Raw genomic sequence first — 18,685 nt, 5'->3', positions numbered from 1 at the left:
TGAAATATCTAGAATAGGCAAGTGTATAGAAACCAAAGTTTATTAATAGTTACCAGGGGTGGATGGAAGGGAGGGGAAAAGGGGGACTCACTGCTTAGGGGACATCGAGCTTCTGTTAAGGATGATGGGAAAATTTGGAAATGAATAATAGTAATGATGGAACATGACAAACATAGCTACTGTCACTGAATTGTACAGGTAAAGAATGTTGAAAGACAATTTGTTAGATATATAAAAAACCCCATTGCTGTCGAATTGACTCCTACCCATAGCAAAACTATAGGACAGAATAGAACTGCCACATAGGATTTCTAAGACTATAATCTTTACAGAAGCAGGCTGTCACACCTTTCTCTAGTGGATTAGCTGGTGGGTTCACACTGCCGACATTTTGTTAGCAGCTGAGCTCTTAACCATTGCACCACCAAGGCTCCTTCTATTACATATGTACTTACCACAAATTTTTTAAAAAATTGGTTTGATTTTAACTCTCTTTTTTGAATGTCTCACTTTGAACAATGACCTTGAGCTAATGTCTTGAAACAGCATCAAAATCCAATAATGACCTGTTTAAGGCAGTTCATATAGAAGGCAATGAGGTAACCTGCAACAAAATAATACTCAATAGAGATATGAATCTCCATAGGATGATTTAATACTATAGCCACACTAACAATGGCCACCCACAGAGTAGCAATTATTATTTAGGAGAAATAAAGAGAAACAAAAATTTAAACTCTATATTAATGTCCTGGATAAGGTAAGTTTGGAGAAACTGTGCCCAAATCTAATGAATGAGGTGGACTTTATGGGTATTTTGCTGGAATTTGTAACAAACGGATCTGATTCCTCTGTATGAAAGGGGTAGTTTGTGTTGTTTGACAGTACTGAGTTTTATGGTCTAGGAGCTAATTACTGAGATCCTAATTATTTGACATTTGTGATAATTGGGTAGAAGATGGTCTGAACTTTTGTTTTATAGTTTCTGTGAATAATACAAATTAAAAGAGTAAACACTATATGAGGTGCATTTTTAAATATGAAGAAAACAAAGTTTTCAATCTCCTTGTGTATAATATTAGTCACTAATTGCAAGCCACTTTAAATTATTTGTTAAATTCAGTTTAGAATGATCTCTACTTGTCAACACTTTTTTAACCTTTGAAAGCAATAAAATATTTCATTTTTATCCATCTGAAATTCTGTGATTTTACTAAATTAAACTCATCTTCTATTATTAGCCCAAAGTAACTCTATTTATAAAACTTCATAAATATTGGCACAAGGTTATGTGAAAAGTTGGGAAAGTCTTCTGGACAACCAATAATTATTAGCCTAGAGGTGGGGCCAATGTGGCAGAGTAGTCAGGCGCTTCCTGTGGTCCCTCTTAAAACAAAGACCCGAAAAAACAAATGAATCGATTATATATAAAAATCTAGGAGCCCTGAACATCAAAGGAAAAGTTGAGGAGTCAGAGTGAGTGGCAGAGGGAGGGAGACACGGTTCAGAAGCAGCAAGGAGTTGCCAGATCTGACCTGGTGGGAACCGGCACCCCTCAGGCCAAATCCACTGGTGAAAGCGCAATGAGGCAAACAGTGGCATTAGGGATGCATTTTCCGAATCAGGAGAGACCGAGCGGTGAAGAGTCCACTCACGCCTCCAGAATCAAAAAAAAGCAGGATGCAACTGGCAAAAAAATAAGTACTTGAATCTAATCCACCACATGGAGCAAAAAATATCCCTTTGGGAAAAAACTCTCTCCCATTTACCTGACTCGTCCACTGTCTGCACCAGGTCCTGAGTCAGCTTCAGTAATAGCTGCTTTCCCTGGGCTGAAACTAGGACCTGTCACGCCTCCTGAGCCACTCTCCCAGCTTTGAGGAAGGAACAAATTGACAACAGGGGAAAAAATAATCTGCCTGCTTCCCTAAGAGGAGAACGCAGGACAGAAAAAACTCTTTTGCCTAGGCACAGGCATAAGGGGTCCATGGACTTTGAATGCCTCTCACCCTTCCATAGACCTGTGTGGACCCATTTCAACAGCATAGGACCTCATTAGCAAAGTACGACAGCGTATATACCTGAACTCTAACTTCAACTGTTTCAGCTACGTGGTGGACAGTCAGGTTCATGATGTTTGACACTGCTCTGCCTATTAAGCAGGGTCCTCATCTACCCATATCAGGGCCTTGAAGTCTCGTGGCTCCACCCATGCCACCTACAAAAGGGGCCCAAGAAAAAGCAGTGCTTCCCAGTCCTGACAGCCAACAGCACTGGGTGCCCATAGTCTGGCTGCAAAACCTACCCACCTACATGCTCTAGGAAAGAGAGACACACTTTCTTCACGCACTTTCAAGGGTGGTTGTTATCCCCCTGCTTTGCTCAGCACATGATCCCGTACTGCATCCAGATACCTGTGCCTACACCAATCACCCTTGCTCATCTAAGAATTAGGTGAGAGCCTTGACCACACACTTGGTGACCAACTACCTGGATACCTTAGCTTAATCCATACAAGAAAAGTAAACGGACTCCCGGGCTCATATACCCAGTAGCAGCTCTAACACCTGGTGACAGTATGTTAGAGCTTCAAAGGCACCAGTAATCAAACTAGCTCACAAAAGCAGCCTATTTGGGTATATCAAAACAAAACAAGAAGCTAGGACACAGTAAGCAAACATAAAATAAATGAACACAATAACTTATTGATACTGACAATAGTCAGTATCGAACCACATAAAGAGGCAGACCATGATGGTTTCAACAACTTTCCAGAACAATCAATCAAGAAATCTTCCAGATGAAGAGAACTTCCTGGAATTACCAGAGGCAGAATACAAAAGATTAATACAGAACTCTTCAAGAGATCAGGAAGGAGATCAAGCAAAATGTAGAACAAGCCAAGCAGCACACAGATAAAGCCTTAGAGGAACTTAAGAAAACTAGACAAAAGCAAAATGACAAATTTAATATGCTGCAAGAATCCACAGAGAGACAGCAAACAGAAACCCAGAAAATTAACAATAAAATTTCATAATCAGATAAAACAATAGAAAGTCTGAGGACCAGAATTGAGGAAATGGAAGTCAGAATTAGTGAGATTGAAGGTAAAGCACTTGATACCAACTTATTTGAGGAATAATCAGATAAAAGAATGTAAAAAAATGAAGAAAACCTAAGAATTATGTGGGACTGTATCAAAAGGAATAATCTATGAGTGACTGGAGTACCAGAATTATGTGGGACTGTATCAAAAGGAATAATCTATGAGTGACTGGAGTACCAGAACTGGGGGGGTGGGGGGTAACAGAAAATACAGAGAGAATTGTTGAAGATCTGTTGGCTGAAAAATTCTCTGATATCATGAAAGATGAGAAGATGTCTATCCAAGATGGAACTCCACACAAGGAACTCCACACAAGGTACATGGAACTCCACACAAGGTAGATCCCAAAAGAAAGTCACCAAGACATATTGTAATCAAACTCACTAAAACCAAAGATAAAGAGAGAATTTTAAGAGCAGCTAGGGATAAACAAAAAGTCACCAACAAAAGAGAGTCAATATATCTAAGCTATGGACTACTCAGCAGAAACCATACAGGCAAGAAGGCAATGGGATGACATATATAAAGCTTTCAAGAAAAAAAAAAAAAATTGCCCTCCAAGAATTACATATCCAGAAAAACTATTTCTAAAATATGAAGGTGAAATTAGGACATTTTCAGATAAACAGAAGTTTAGGAAAATTGCAAAAACAAAACCAAAATTACAAGAAAAACTAAAGGGAGTCCTCCAGTTAGAAAATCAATAACATCAGATAACAACCCAAGACTAGAACACAGGACAGAGCAACCAGATATCAACCCAGATAGGGAAATCACAAAAATAAATCAAAACTAAAATGCTCAAAATAGGGAAACAGAGCTGTCGTTACGTGAAAAGAGGGACTAAAAGATGTAGTCATAGCGCTTTCATATGGAGAGGGAGTCAAGGCAATATAAAGAAATAAAAGATTGGTTTAAACTTAGAAAAATAGGTGTAAATATTAAGTAACCACAAAGGAAACTAACAATTCTACACACCAAAATAAAAAAACGAGAAAAACATAAAGACTCAGCAACATAAAACTAACAAAAAAAGAGGAAAAGAAAATAAAGAAAAATGACTCAGCACAGAAAATCAAGTGGAACAAAGAAACTGTCAACAACACACACACAAAAAAGACTTCAAAATGACAGCACTAAACTCTTACCTATCAATAATTACACTGAATTTATATGGATTAAATGTATCAATAAAGAGACAGAGAGGGGCAGAATGGGTTAAAAAATGATCCACCTATATGCTCCCTACGAGAGACATACCTTAGACTTAAAGACACAAACAAAAAACAAAGGATGGAAAAATATATATCAAGCAAACAACAGTCAAAAAAGATCAGGAGTGGCAATATTAATTTCTGACAAAATAGACTTTAAAGTAAAATCCACCTTAAAGGATAAGGAAGGACACTATATAATGATTAAAGTGTCAATATACCAGGAGTGGAAACCCTGGTGATGTAGTAGTTAAGAGCCAAAAGATTGGCAGTTCGAATCCACCAGGCACTCTTGGCAACTCTATGGGGCAGTTGTACTCTGTCCTATAGAGTCACTATGAGTCGGAATTGACTCTATGGCAGTGGGTTTGGTGTTTGGTTTTTATACCAGGAGAAAAGTAGGATGCAGAACTCAAATTCCAGTAAAAAGACTGGACTTAATGGTCTGACTGAGACTGGAGGGACCCCAGAGGATATGGCCCCCAGACTCTCTGTTAGTCCAAAACTAAAAAAACCATTCCTGAAGCCAACTCTTCAGACAAAGATTAGACTGAACTGTAAGACATAAAATGATACTGATAAAGAGTGTGCTTCTTAGCTCAAGCAAGCAGATGAGACTATGTGGGCAGGTCCCATCTGGAGGCAAGATGAGAAGGTAGAAGAGCACGGGATCTGGTTGAACAGACACAGGAAATACAGAGTGGAGAGGAGGAATGTGTAGTCACATTATGGGGAGAATAACTAGGGTCACATAACAATGTGTATGTAAGTTTTTGTATGAGAAACCGACTTGAATTGTAATGTTTCACTTAAAGCACAATAAATAAGAGAGAGGAAAAAAAAAAGAATTACTAGCCTACGTATTAGCTATATATGGTTAAAATGATATGCATGTACTATAGTTCATCTGACAACATTTAAGGCTCTTCTACAGGTGTAAAGAAACCGGAACATAGTAGTAACACATATACATACTTTGGGAAGAATAAGAGGGGCTCCATGCTATATAACTGGAACTTGCAGTGGATACCCTGGTGGTGTAGTGGTTAAGTGCTACGGCTGCTAACCAAAGGGTCAGCAGTTCGAATCCGCCAGGTGCTCCTTGGAAACTCTATGGGGCAGTTCTACTCTGTCCTCTAGGGTCACTATGAGTCAGAATTGACTCGTCGGCCCTGGGTTTGGTTTGGTTTTTTGGAGCAGTGGATAAAAGCTTTTTGACTTGCAGGTTATGGAGAGCACTGGGCCAAAGCTGTTGGAAACAGCTGAAGAGATCCAAAAGAGGCGTCAGAAGGTGTTGACTCGTTACCAGAAGTTCAAGGAACTGGTTGCGGAGAGAGGTCAGAAGCTCGAAGAGTCCTATTACTACCAGGTTTTCAGGCGGGATGCAGATGACTTGGAAAAGTGGATCTTGGAGAAACTAAAGATTGCAGAGGAAAAAAGCTATGAAGACCCGACTAACATACAGGTCACTCAGTTTCATTAACTTCCTCAGAATAGACAATAAGATCTCTAAAGAGGGGAAAAAAAAGAAGTTTGGTTATGAAGTGTATGTTAATATTAAAAAGTGAGTGTGGGTACAATCAGATTCCATTTAGAAAAACAAAAATAATCTAGTGGAATGGGAAGTTGAAGGAATTGAACTAAGAAAAAAAATCTAAAGTTGCATTTTTCATTATTAAATGGTAAGATAAGACTTTGGAGGGATGGGACAAGAAAAAACCAGAGAAGGAGGCACTTTGTGGATTGTTGAACTTATATTCAGAGTTTACATTCTAATAAGTATATATCTGGTTAACTGTAGAAGAACAATGTAATAGAAAGTTTAGACTTATCTGTCAGGGGCAGTAATTCTGCCTCTGAACAGCTCAGATCTTCAACTTCTTAAGCTTCATGGTCTTATTTGGACCAAAAAATGTCATTCTAGATAGTATTCAATGGATACAATATTCATCTGAAGTTAAACCATGAGCAAATCATTCAATGTGAACAATTCAAGGAATTCATGGCATACCAGGTGATTTCAATATTTGGTGGCATTAAGGATGGAATAAAGAGATATCAATACCTCTGTTGTACCTGCTCTCCACACCACTCAGAAAGACATATGCAACCAGGGTATCCATTTTTTCTCAAGTGGCTACTCATGTCCTTGTTAGTCTAAATGAAAAGTCCTAAGAAGAGAAGTTTGGTGGAAGCACCCCACACCTAGTGCTGTAGCATGTGGATGTGGCATAGTGAGATCAGAAGAAAGGGTTACATGCCTAAAAGGGACAATTGATGTTGGAGAGGGAGCACTCATAAAATGAGCAAAATGAGGTCTGTTAAATGGGTTAATTCTTACATGACAACAAGGACAGAGCCTAACATTTAGCAACTTCTAAATTAAAAAAAAAAATCATTATTATAATCGCCATCGTCTTTATTGTGTTCTACCTTCGATAGCAGTTACTCCTCTTTTCTGAAGAGAACCCACTGCTGTTGAGTCGGTTCCAACTCATAACGACCCTGTAGGACAGGGTAGAATTGCCCCATAGGGTTTCCGGGAGAGATTGGTGGATTTGAACTGCTGACCTTTTGGTTAGCACCAGAGCTCTTAGCCACTAGAGAAGAAGCACTATATGCTACAATCTTCTATTCTCATAGAAGGCGATTGAGCCTTTAAAATAATAGGACATTTACGAAGAAGTTCCCCAAAATAGTGGGGATAGGAAAATGTCTTTCTTTATTGTCTCTGACTTTGAGTCTAGGACCTTTTGAAAACCTCTACCTAAAGTGCCTATTTCTTTTAGGGTGTGACCATTCTAGCATGGTTTTAGGTTATCACTTAATGTAGTTTCACAAATGCATAGTTTCGTCTGAAAATAAGAAGAGGAACAAAAGGACGTTTCCATGGTTCAGGGAGACTAGGCTCATTAACTATAAACTCTTATTTTAAATTGCAGGTGAAATACCAGAAACATGAGTCCTTCGAAGCAGAGGTGCAAGCAAAGTCAAAGGTCCTTCCTGAACTGGAAGAAATCAGGGAAGAACGTTTTCCTGAGGGGCATTTTGCCCATGAGGACACAAAGGTAAACGTACGGTAGGGTTCTGGAGGAGAAGTTTCTAATTGCTGATTACGTCATCAGACTTTTGGTTGATTCTTATGGGTATAAAGCTTTAAGTACCTGGCTTGGAATGAGGGCTCCTGCCTCCTATCTTCTATTGGAATTGGGGCAGGAAAAATACGATAATTGAATTTCCTTGTTCTCCTAGGGGTGGAAGGAAGAGCTCTGATATGAAAGCTATCGTTAGATGTCATATTAATTTCCTAGAGTTGCTGTAATAAATTACCACTAACTGAGTGGATTAAAACAACAGAAATTTATTCTCTCACATTTCTGGAGACTGTAAGCCTGAAATCAAGGTTTTCAGCTGGGCAGGTCTTTCCCTGAATCCTTTAGGGAAGAATCCTTCCTTGCCTTTTCCAGCTTCCAGGTGTTCCTTGGCTTGAGGCAGCATGACTCCAATCTTTGCTTCTGTCTTCATATGGCTATCTTCCCTCTGTGTCTGTGTCTCTGCTCCTTTTCTTATAAGGACACCAGACGTATGGGATTTGAGCCCACCCAAGTGGCCTTATTTTAACTTGATTAAAGATTGATTGCAAACCCTATTTCCAAATATTATCACATTCACAAGTACAGGGGGATTGAACTTCAACGTCTTTTGGGAGAACACAATTAAATCCCGTAACAGATGACATCACACTCCTCTTTATGCCACTGGAGGATATCTTGGCTCAAGATCAAGATCCTCCTCCCACTATATTTCACATTTCCCAGATGAATTGGCTTTCACAATGTCCTTTCTAATTCTTTCTTCTAATCTCAAGGTCCTTTTCTCCTACCCCTCACTTCACACAAGGGTTGTTTTCTCATTTGGGTCTTCTCTGAAACTTTGTCTACAACGCCTGTTTCTCTTCATACCGCCACACCCTAGAACTACTATTGCAGTTCTCTGAACCCTCTTTTGCTCGCCTTGAGAAACTCCTGAAATCCCATGTCTTCATAAAATCTTCTCTGAATACTTAGAACTGAAGATCACTGATTTTAATAAACATTTATCATGCTGGAACTCATTTTTAATGTAACAGCTATTTTGTAACAATCCATGTACCAGTTTTCTTCCAATAAGTTTATGTTGATAGTCATTTCAGGATCTCTTTTTGTGTGACAGGATTTTTTTACTGTATATGTATTTTCTTGTACTTGTCAAAACAAGTTTGTGTTGCATATTTTAAAATTGCAACTGGTCTTTCCATATTTAGTGTACAAAGTCCAGCCCACTTTACTGTCAACAAAATGTGGTCAGGGAACACAGACTTTTAACCAGAGCAAATCTTAATTATAAAGAATTATCTAAAACAGAAAAATCTCAAGACTTATTCACTGATATAAAATAGAAATTATTTTTGTATTATTTACAGATTTGTATTATTCACATTAATTAAAATATTTGAGAAATGTTTAAGACATCCTCACATCTATTGGAATCACTGGTATGAGAGTCTTGTATGATCGTGGTATGTCAGACTGTACCGCCATACGGTTTAGAGAACAAGGAGCTCTATATGGTACCTGGAGCAATGGAATAGTTAAAAAATATAAGATTCTTAAAAACATGACATGGATGATAACTTCAATTTCACAAGATATATGATAGATGATCTTATGCGTTAACATGGCTTTCAAAGCCTTCAACTATATAGTCTCATGATACTCTTACTGCCTTGGTGCCACTGATTTTTTTATTACTAAGTAAAACTGTATCTCTTATCCTTTCTGGGAAACAGTTCATATTAAGTTTCTTCTGTGCCCTTGCAGGTGTTGTTTGCTGTGCTTGGAAGACCCTTTGCCCGTCATCTGCCTGTCAAAATTCTATCTGTTCTTGAAGCCCCAGTTCAACTGAGTACTCTTCCATGAATCTTTCCTCCTTCCTATTCTACAGTTTGTAATCGCTCCCTTCTCTAAAACTCAAAATCATTTTTAAAAAATTTTTCTCTTATGGAAGATCATATTTGGCTTGGTTTAATAGCTATTTCCATATAGATTCTATTTCTGCCTTTAAATATTTGTTAAGCAATTAATGCATGGGTGAATGGAGGAAGAATTTTTATCCAAGTCCCTCTCTGTGAGTCCAAGCCTATGAGTCTACCTATTCCACAGCCTCTGTGCCTGAGTGGTTCTTCCTCTCCTCCCCAAAGGCCCACCTGGAGGAACTGCGCCGCCTGTGGGACCTTCTGAAAGAGCTGGCCCAGGAGAAGGGCTTCCTTCTGCTGCAGGTCCTGCAACTACAGCAGTACTTACAGGAGTGTGCTGACATCTTGGAATGGATTGGAGAAAAGGTATAGGACCAAACACCTGCACATAGGACTTCCCAATCATCTGTCCCAGGCACCTTACTGCAGGTTATTAGTAAAGAAGCCGGGATCTTTTTCTGGGCTTTGTTTCTTAGAAGGTGGGGATTTGGGCAAAGAATTATAGATGTCCTGGAGATTCTTAATTTTGTAGAGGATGAGTCTAAACTTATGAATCTGAGTATGGAGAAGGAAAGACACGAACACTGTGTGCTGAAAGATGATCTATCTCCCATAATCCTTGGCTGCTTCCCATGGGTTTTTGCTCTTACTCTGGGGCCAGGCTGAGACTATAGCCAGCTCTTTCCCTAATCCCTTGTCCCCTAGTGCCTATTATCTACAGAATAATCTTATAGTTAGCACTGAAGATTTATTCAAGGAAGTTCTTTGCATACTGCTTTTATAGATAACTCAGTATGCTGAATTGAGTAAAATCAGGAAGAATTTATTGTTCATGTTCCAAAACACAAAAGTGGTGCTTCCGGGGGTTCTGCCCAATAATGCCCTCTGGCCCTTCTGAAGGATTGCCCCAAAGCTTCCTGTCCCCTGGGGCAGGGTAATACACTCTTGCTTCTGGGTCTTCCTGGCGGGGGCCCTCTCAAGCACCACCAGCATCTCCATCTAAGTAATTCTGGAAATGTAGGCAAGTGTCTTGGGCTTTTGACCTGCAAAATTTCCTAAATTCTTTCTGGTAACTCAGTAGACTTTTCTATGTCTATAGGAGGCCATAGTGACATCAGTGGAGCTGGGTGAGGACTGGGAGCGCACAGAGGTTCTACATAAGAAGTTTGAAGAGTTCCAAGCAGACCTAGAAGTTCGGAAGAGGAAAGTGGATAAAGTGAACCAGTATGCCAATCAGTGTGCTGAGGTGAGGTAGAGCTAACAGAGTCATTCCAGAATAGGGTTTTGATCTTCAAGGAGAACCTGTGGCCAATAGTAGACGGGATTGGAGGAAGATAGGAAGTAGTAAGAAAACAGAAGAGTGCACATTCCTAACACCTACACTGCACAATTCACAGGTCACTCAGGCTTATGCAGTCTTTCTTTATGAAGAGGAACAAGAATAAAGTAGCATAGAGTATAAAATAATGTTAAGCTTTGAAATACCTTATCTGATATTTTTTTTGCCGGGGGAAGGAAAGGAGGCAGGTTTACCTTCATTTAATTAAGAAAATACTTCAATAAATTTGCAATCTTCTCTCTCCATATAGGCATAAAATTAAAAAAAAAAATTCAACAGTTGGCTATATTGTGCTTTCCCATGCGTGGTTTAAATTTATTTTGACTGTAGCTTTGTAGTGGGAATGATCTTTCTGTATTACAGAACCAATATTGTAGACTAGACAAATGGTTACTGAAGCAAGGAAAATAACTCATGTCTCCCATTTTTTTTCTAGGCCACTTTTCTAACAGAATCTAAATTTTTCCCCTTTACCACTTTTCCTTGGTTGAGAAAGTTTTTTAGTTATCTATTATCTACCTAACAAACCACCACGAAACTTAAATAACAAACATCTTATTTGTTCCTCATTCAGTGAGCCAGATATTGGAACTACTCAGTTAGGCAGTTCTCCTGGCCTCACTTGGTATTCTCCGGTAGCTGCAGTTACGTGATGGCTCAGCTGGAGTGGAGGAGCTAACATGTCTGGGGCCTTGGAAAGAATGATGAAGACTTTCCCCATGTGGTCTCTCATCATTCAGTAGACTGTGGTTATTTCTATGTAAGTGTTTCAAGAGGGTAAAAACAAAAGCTGAAACGCCTCTAGAGGCCTGGTTCCCAGAGCTCATAGAATGTCACTTCTGTGCCATTGTATTGGTTCAAGAAAGTCACAAAGCCATCCAAGATCCAAAAGGTGAAGAAAGAGACTCCATCTCTTGGAAGGAGGAGAGGCAAAATAGCATGACCACAGGAAGTATGTACTAACACAGGAAGAGTAAATCTTCTGCTCTTTTGGAGTGAGGCCCATCCAACTACAATAGAAAGGACCACCCATTCAAGAAACGGGAATGTGGAATTTTTTTGTCTGGAGTTTTGGGAATGACAGTGCAAAGAAATGGGAGCAGGAGGAGTAGGGAGACTTGGACATATGGGAACTCCTCAAAATTGCCAACTATCCAAATTCTGATGTTGAAAGTTTATGCTAGTATTCTTGGATCCCATGGCTTCAGATGGTTGGCAAAAATGACTGATATTTTCTACAAAATTGTATGTATATGCCTGTATTTATTATTCTGGAAAGAGGAAAATATCTTCATTGGCTTCTCAAAGGTATCAGGACCCCAAAAGTATTAAGAACCACAGTCCTAGAGTTTTGGAAAATCAAATTAGATTCCATAAAGAGAATTATTTCTTCCTTTCCAGAATTTCCAAGGGATTTGGCAGGCATCAACAAAGTAGCATTCTGAAAATGACCAAATAACCTTAGGGTTGAGCAATCTTTGTTATTAGGCTAGTCTAATACCGTAAGCACAAGATGCAATATGTGGCAGTTTGGTTTTCTAGGTTTTGGTAATGTGGATAAGGTCAGAGCTGGGGGGAGGGGTAAAGTGAAGCTCAGTGGCTGGCTACCATGGTTATTTTCCACTTCTAACGAAGTATGGGCCAGTGTGAGCTGAGAAGTGCTTAATTGCTTTTTGGTGTAATCTCCCCTCATCGTAACTCCAGCACGGGTTTCCATCTACAGGAGAAACACCCTGAGCTGCCTTTGATTAAGTCAAAGCAAGATGAGGTAAATACTGCCTGGGATCGTATCTATAGCCTGGCTCTCCAGAGACAGAAAGCCCTATCAGATGCTACAGACCTCCAACGATTTAAAAGGTATGGACTTGGCCACTACATTTTGGAAAATTTTGAAATTGCACCATACTTATGTTTGTTAGCTTCTGTCTACTCCCACTAGTAAGTAGCAGCCAATACTCTAAACGAAGAGGATTGTGTGCTTGCCTTTGTGGCAGCAAAAAAAGGGGTAGTTAAGAAAACTGTGATTTTCACTATGGCCAGGTGTATGGAGATTGAAACCCGAAGCAATAGAAATAGTACCAGGGAATTAGTCATGGAAGCTTTGCAGAGGCAAGGAAAGCAGATTAAGAATCAGATGGGGGTGGAGGAAGAAAGTTGGGAAGAAATGCATTCATGAAGAGCTGACCCAAATATGGGTAGTATCTCCAGAGGCTCAACCATCAGAAGGCTCAGGCCTCTAGTATCTCAGTGGGAACCACTACCAAGCAAAAACCCTTTATGTTGCTTTTTGCTTATGTGCAAGAGGGCAGTGTAATTGTCACGCTGGGTGAACCAGGGCAGTCCTTGCTGTGTGCTTCTTTGCTCTGCTGTTCCTGGGATGCTGCCGTTTTCTTTTGTTGGAGCTCATGTGGCTGTCTGGCAGGGATGTGGATGAAGCCATCACTTGGATCAAGGAGAAAGAGCCTCTTCTTACCTCTGAGGACTATGGCAAAGACCTTGTTAACTCTGAGGCACTGTTCCACAGTCACAAAGGACTTGAGAGGAACCTTGCAGTCATGGATGACAAGGTAAGCCACTACTTGAGGAATGGCTGTCCCTTTGACCTAGAAGAGGCAAATGGTGGTCATCTTGTTTATACTATGCCTCCAGAGGGCACAGTAAATTCAGTGTTTGTAATATAAAACCAAAAAAACCAAACCCTTCACCGTCAAGTCGGTTCTGACTCATGGCAACCCTATGGGATAGAGTAGAATTGCCCTGTAGGTTTTCCAAGGAGCAGCTGGTATGTGGATTTGAACTGCTGACCTTATGGTTAGCAGCCATAGCTCACTGTAGCTCTTAACCACTGCACCACCAGGGCTTCATTTTAATATAGTGGTACTTAAAAATACCTCATCATTCTAGTCCATTACTTAATTTATTTAATATTTTGATTTAAATTTACACATATATTTATATAGTCTTGTGGTTTTATTCTGATATAACTCACAATTAAGAAGAAAAAAAAGATAATTCCAAGGATGGTTTCCTAATCTCACTCAGTAAAATATAATACTTCTAAGGCCAGGAAATTTTCTTTTTCATCTAACCACACTTTCTTCTGCTGCAGGTAAATCCCATTTCTTTTTGTTCTTTACCAAGTAGATAAATTAGGTGTTTTCTTCTTCTCCTTTTACAATAAACTTTGAGATACTTAAAACGCTTTACTGAATGCACCTTTGAGTTCCCTTCTTAATGCTGGAAAATCTCAGCTCTTTTACATGGAGAAATAGGCATAGACTTGCTAGAACTTGAAGCAAGCCAATATTTCTGAATGATTCATATCCTTTACTACTTCCTCTCAAAACTTTATCCATAACTTAAACCAATTTCTACTGAGTGCCGACAGGAAAGCCAGCCCACAGAGAGATCCATACTTGTCATGTATTCATCATAACTCTGTCTCTGTATCCAGTTTCTGAAAACTCTTCCACCATTCTTGGTTTTTGGTCTTTTTTTCATAAAGAACGAATAATGAAATCCAAAACCTTAGACAACTCCTGATTATGGCTGAGTATAATGAGAGAGCCTAATGGTAGCAGATGAAAAGTCACTCATGTCCAGATTTTTGTCCTAGAAACTCTGTCCCTCAAAAATTACACTCAGAATGATCTGGCATTACTGGAATTTTCTTAGCCTGTTGGGAAAAAAATGTTCTTCTGACTCACAGTAATATATTGAGAAATAGTACAGAGAGGCTGTGAAGGATAGGCTTGGACCTAAACTTTGCTTCTGACACTTGCTAGTTGAGCAAATAAATTACTCCTCAGTTTTCACATATGTAAAAGGAAATTAAGAATAGTATCTGTCTGGTAATATTATTAAATGAAGAATATTAAATAAGAGTGTACACATAAAGCACTTAGCACAATGTTAGACAAAATGTACTCAGGAAATTATTAGTATTAATACAGAGCGTTAGTATATTAATATGAAAATAATGATATAAATAAATTATTTATGTTACTGTTTTACTACACCACACATATGTACATTTTTGCTAGGAGGAGTAAGAGTGCTTGGATTTCATACTAAGTTTCTTTTTCACCCCAAAGGTGAAGGAGTTATGTGCCAAAGCAGACAAGCTGGTGGTCTCCCATCCTTCGGATGCACCCCAGATCCAGCAGATGAAAGAGGATCTGGTCTGCAACTGGAATCATATCCGTGCCTTGGCTACCAGCAGATATGAAAAGTTGCAGACATCTTATGGGTAGGAAATCTCTGTTTCCTATTTCTTTACCTGTCTCTACAGGGCTCAGGTGTAATACCAAAAGCAGAAATAAAAGAGTGAAGGGAGTACAACAACCAGGGGCCCAGTCCTCCTGCCTGCTTAGCAGAGGCAAAAGAAGTTTGTATTCACCAAGGGAAGTCCTTTGCAGGCTGGCCTAATCCTTAGCCTCACACCTCCCTTCACTTCCACCCTTTCTGTCTTCCCTGTCTGTATAGTTGTAGGTTGCTATGAAGTAACCCATTAAGCTGGAAAAGGAGCTGAAGGAACATTTCAAATCCCTGTCAATAGCTTTGGAGCTAAAATAAAATCTCAAAGCCAAATAACATCAAAATAAACCTAAAATTATTTCGTGGATTTGGGTTAAAAACTTAGTAAAAAAAAACTCATAAATGGGCATCATTTCAGTAGTTACGGTTAGTCATTAAATCAACAGAAGATAGTGTTCCTCTTGTTGTTATTTAAAACTAAATGGTGAACACTTCATTTTGTTGAATAAGTAACTTTTTATTCTTATTAATAGAGTTAAAGGTGAGCTAAGGGATATGAGGTGCTCCTAACTCTAACTCTAGCCTCCCTCTCCCCCAAGGTGCTTCTTCTTATTTACACGGCATGTACTTATTTACTTGTGTGCACTTGACTCCATTTCATGTATCTTTGAAGTTAAGGGTTTGGGGATGCATCGTATAATTCTTCTTTGTAGAGGAAAGAGATAGAGGTGGATTAAACTTCATTTACTTGAAATAAGTTTGCAATCTCTGGCCAGACAAAGGCTAACTGTGAGATAGATAATATAGATATATAGGTAGGTAGATAGGTAGACAGGGAGATAGGTGAATAGGCAGATAGGTGGATAAGCAGGCAAGTAGGTAGGTAGGTAGATGATAGAATCGATTAGATAGATTAGATAGATAGGTAGATAGATGGTAGATAGATGATAGATAGATGATAGATGATAGATAGATAGATAGATGATAGATAGATAGATGATAGATAGATAGATAGATGATAGATGATAGATAGATAGATAGATGATAGATAGATAGATAGATAGATAGATAGATAGATAGATAGATAGATAGATAGATAGATAGATAGATAGATAGATAGATAGATAGATAGATAGATAGATAGGTAGATAGATAGGTAGATAGATGATAGACAGGTAGATAGATAGATGATAGATAGATGATTGATAGATGATAGATAGATACATAGATAGATACATAGATACATAGATAGATACATAGATAGATGATAGATGGATGCATGGATAGATAGATGATAATAGATAGATGGATAGATTAGATAGATAGATGATAGACAGATAGACAGACAGATAGATGAGAGAGGTAGATAGAGAGAGATGATAGATAGATGATAGATCGATGATTGATGATAGATAGATTAGATAGATAGATGATAGATAGATAGATGATAGGTAGGTAGGTAGATAGATAGATAGATAGATAGATAGATAGATAGATAGATAGATAGATAGATAGATAGATAGATAGATAGGTGATAGATAGATAGATAGATGATAGATAGATAGATAGATGATAGATAGATAGATGATAGATAGATAGATACATAGATGATAGATAGATAGATAGATAGATAGATAGATAGATAGATAGATAGATAGATAGATAGATAGATAGATAGATAGATAGATAGATAGATAGATAGATAGATAGATAGACAGATAGATAGATGATAGATGATAGATAAAGAAGGGGAGAGAAAGAGAGCTATCATTGCAGCCCCCGGATGGTGGGAATGGTTAACCCGATTGGCTGCTATCCAAAAGGCACCTCAGAATAAGTGTCTGGTGATCGTCTTCTGAAAAATTAGCTATTAAAACCTTATGGAGCACAGTTCTACTCTGATGAACATGGGATTGCCATGAGTCAGAGCTGACTCAACAGCAGCTGGTTATAACGTAAAGAAACTTCAGCTGTTGTTTCTATTGTGCTTTCCCATTTATGACTTTGCTGCAGTTCTATAGTGGGAATGATCTGTAGGGTAAATGTGAGTTTGTAGTATTGTGTGGACATAACAGTCACACATACCATCACACAAGTACACACCTCTGCAAAAAAACAAATCTGTTGCTGTCATAGTGACCCTATAGGATAGAGTAGGACTGCCCCATAGGGCTTTTAAGGAGCAGCTCATGGATTTGAACTGCCAGCCTTTTGGTTAGCAGCCAGGCTGTTAACCTCTGTGCCACCAGGGCACCACACCTTCTGTAGGAATGTACAAACCGGAGTCAAAGATTTATAACCTGTGCCACTAAGGGAACTTGGACTGTCAACAGCAGGAAGGACATCAGGGGAATAGGAGGGGCTTGGGTTAGGATTAGGAGTGCCTGGCAGAACTCAACCCTAACTCTCTGCTCAAAATCATTTCACGTCTGGTTTCTCCTTCCTGCCCTTTTCTTACCTTCCTCATAGGTATCACCTGTTTTTATCTGACTATGATGAACTCTCAGGCTGGATGAAGGAGAAGACCGCCCTAATCAGTGCTGATGAGCTGCCTGCAGATGTGGCCGGGGGGGAAGCCCTACTGGACAGGCATCAGCAGCATAAGGTGCAGGGGGAAGCTCTCCCCATTAAGAGGAGGAGGGTGGTAACCAAGTTCCTCGCTACATTTTGAGACATTTTATCCTGTGACCACAGAATGAGATTGACTCTTATGATCACCGATTTCAACTTGCTGAAGAGACTGGTAAAGACCTGCTGGATGCCAGTCATGAAGCCTCTGCAGAAGTTAAGGAAAAGGTAACCTAGTTTAACAGAGTTTGTGAGATTTCAATGACATAGTTATCCGTCGCTTAATCCCATAATAACGTAGTAAACTTCAAATGGAAAAGGAACAGAAACCATCCAAACATGATAATAATATGACCCAGCTTTCATATGGCTCTCTTTCCAGTATGTCATGCTTTAGTTAAATTGGATCACTTGTAATTCCCAGGCACGCATCGTGCTTTCTCACCTCTGTGCCTGTTTTTTTTTTTTTAATCAACCCCCTGACTTTTACATAATTTGAAACCCCCATTTCATTTTACTTCGCCATCGAAAAGGATATGACTTACAATCTTGTTTTTAATCTCCCTAGATTTCAAGGACAGTCTTCAGCAGTGTGTGATACAGGAGGTTGAGATAACAATGTTTAGGGTTCCTCCAGAACTCTGCGGTAACATTATAATATGGATTTTTATTATTAACGATTTTCTGCAGAAGGAATAGGGAAGTCTCTAAGTCCTTGACAGCTTGAAGTTAACATGACAGCATCTATAATAAGATGAAATTCCTTGGGCAAATACTTGGGCAGCAACAAAGGTTTTTATAAGCTTAAGAGTGCTCAGTTTCCCTTTCTTTGATGATTCTTATTTGCTTTCAGAATAAAATGAAACTTCTCAGTCTGGCATTTTAAGTGCTATATGAACCTGAACTTCATCAAATGCACAGCCTTTTGAGACACTGCACTTTCCTCTGAAGCGCATTGTATAATCTAATAGTTATTTGAGTTCCAATAATACCACTTGCTCAGGATTTTTTTTTTTTTTTTTTCAGGATATCATGTCATCCTACAGTCCCAATCCCTACCGCTCTTTAAATCTCTGTTTGGACAATCTTTCCCATACTTTCACTACCTGAGTTTTCTAGTCAGAATTAATCTTTTCTTCTTCCTTTATACATATTAAGAGCCTTATACCTCTTTTATGGCATTTATC

The 18,685-nt window shown here is 39.0% G+C and overlaps 1 protein-coding gene across 1 annotated transcript in view; it reads left to right on the top strand.

Moving 5' to 3' along the window:
- The window catches only part of SPTA1 (spectrin alpha, erythrocytic 1), a 107,850-nt gene that overhangs the window by 299 nt on the left and 88,866 nt on the right, over nt 1-18,685 (top strand). The window contains exons 2-10 of the mRNA XM_049880879.1: nt 5,546-5,785; nt 7,263-7,388; nt 9,560-9,700; nt 10,434-10,580; nt 12,397-12,530; nt 13,096-13,240; nt 14,768-14,922; nt 17,400-17,535; nt 17,625-17,726. Coding sequence (XP_049736836.1) covers nt 5,549-5,785; nt 7,263-7,388; nt 9,560-9,700; nt 10,434-10,580; nt 12,397-12,530; nt 13,096-13,240; nt 14,768-14,922; nt 17,400-17,535; nt 17,625-17,726 — 1,323 coding nt within the window. The 5' untranslated portion in view covers nt 5,546-5,548. The remainder of the gene's footprint in view (nt 1-5,545; nt 5,786-7,262; nt 7,389-9,559; nt 9,701-10,433; nt 10,581-12,396; nt 12,531-13,095; nt 13,241-14,767; nt 14,923-17,399; nt 17,536-17,624; nt 17,727-18,685) is intronic.

Source organism: Elephas maximus, chromosome 3 (assembly GCF_024166365.1).
Source record: "Elephas maximus indicus isolate mEleMax1 chromosome 3, mEleMax1 primary haplotype, whole genome shotgun sequence".
Classification (NCBI taxonomy): Eukaryota; Metazoa; Chordata; class Mammalia; order Proboscidea; family Elephantidae; genus Elephas; species Elephas maximus.
Note: the sequence above shows the minus strand (reverse complement) of the source record. Positions and strands in the feature narration are given on the sequence as shown.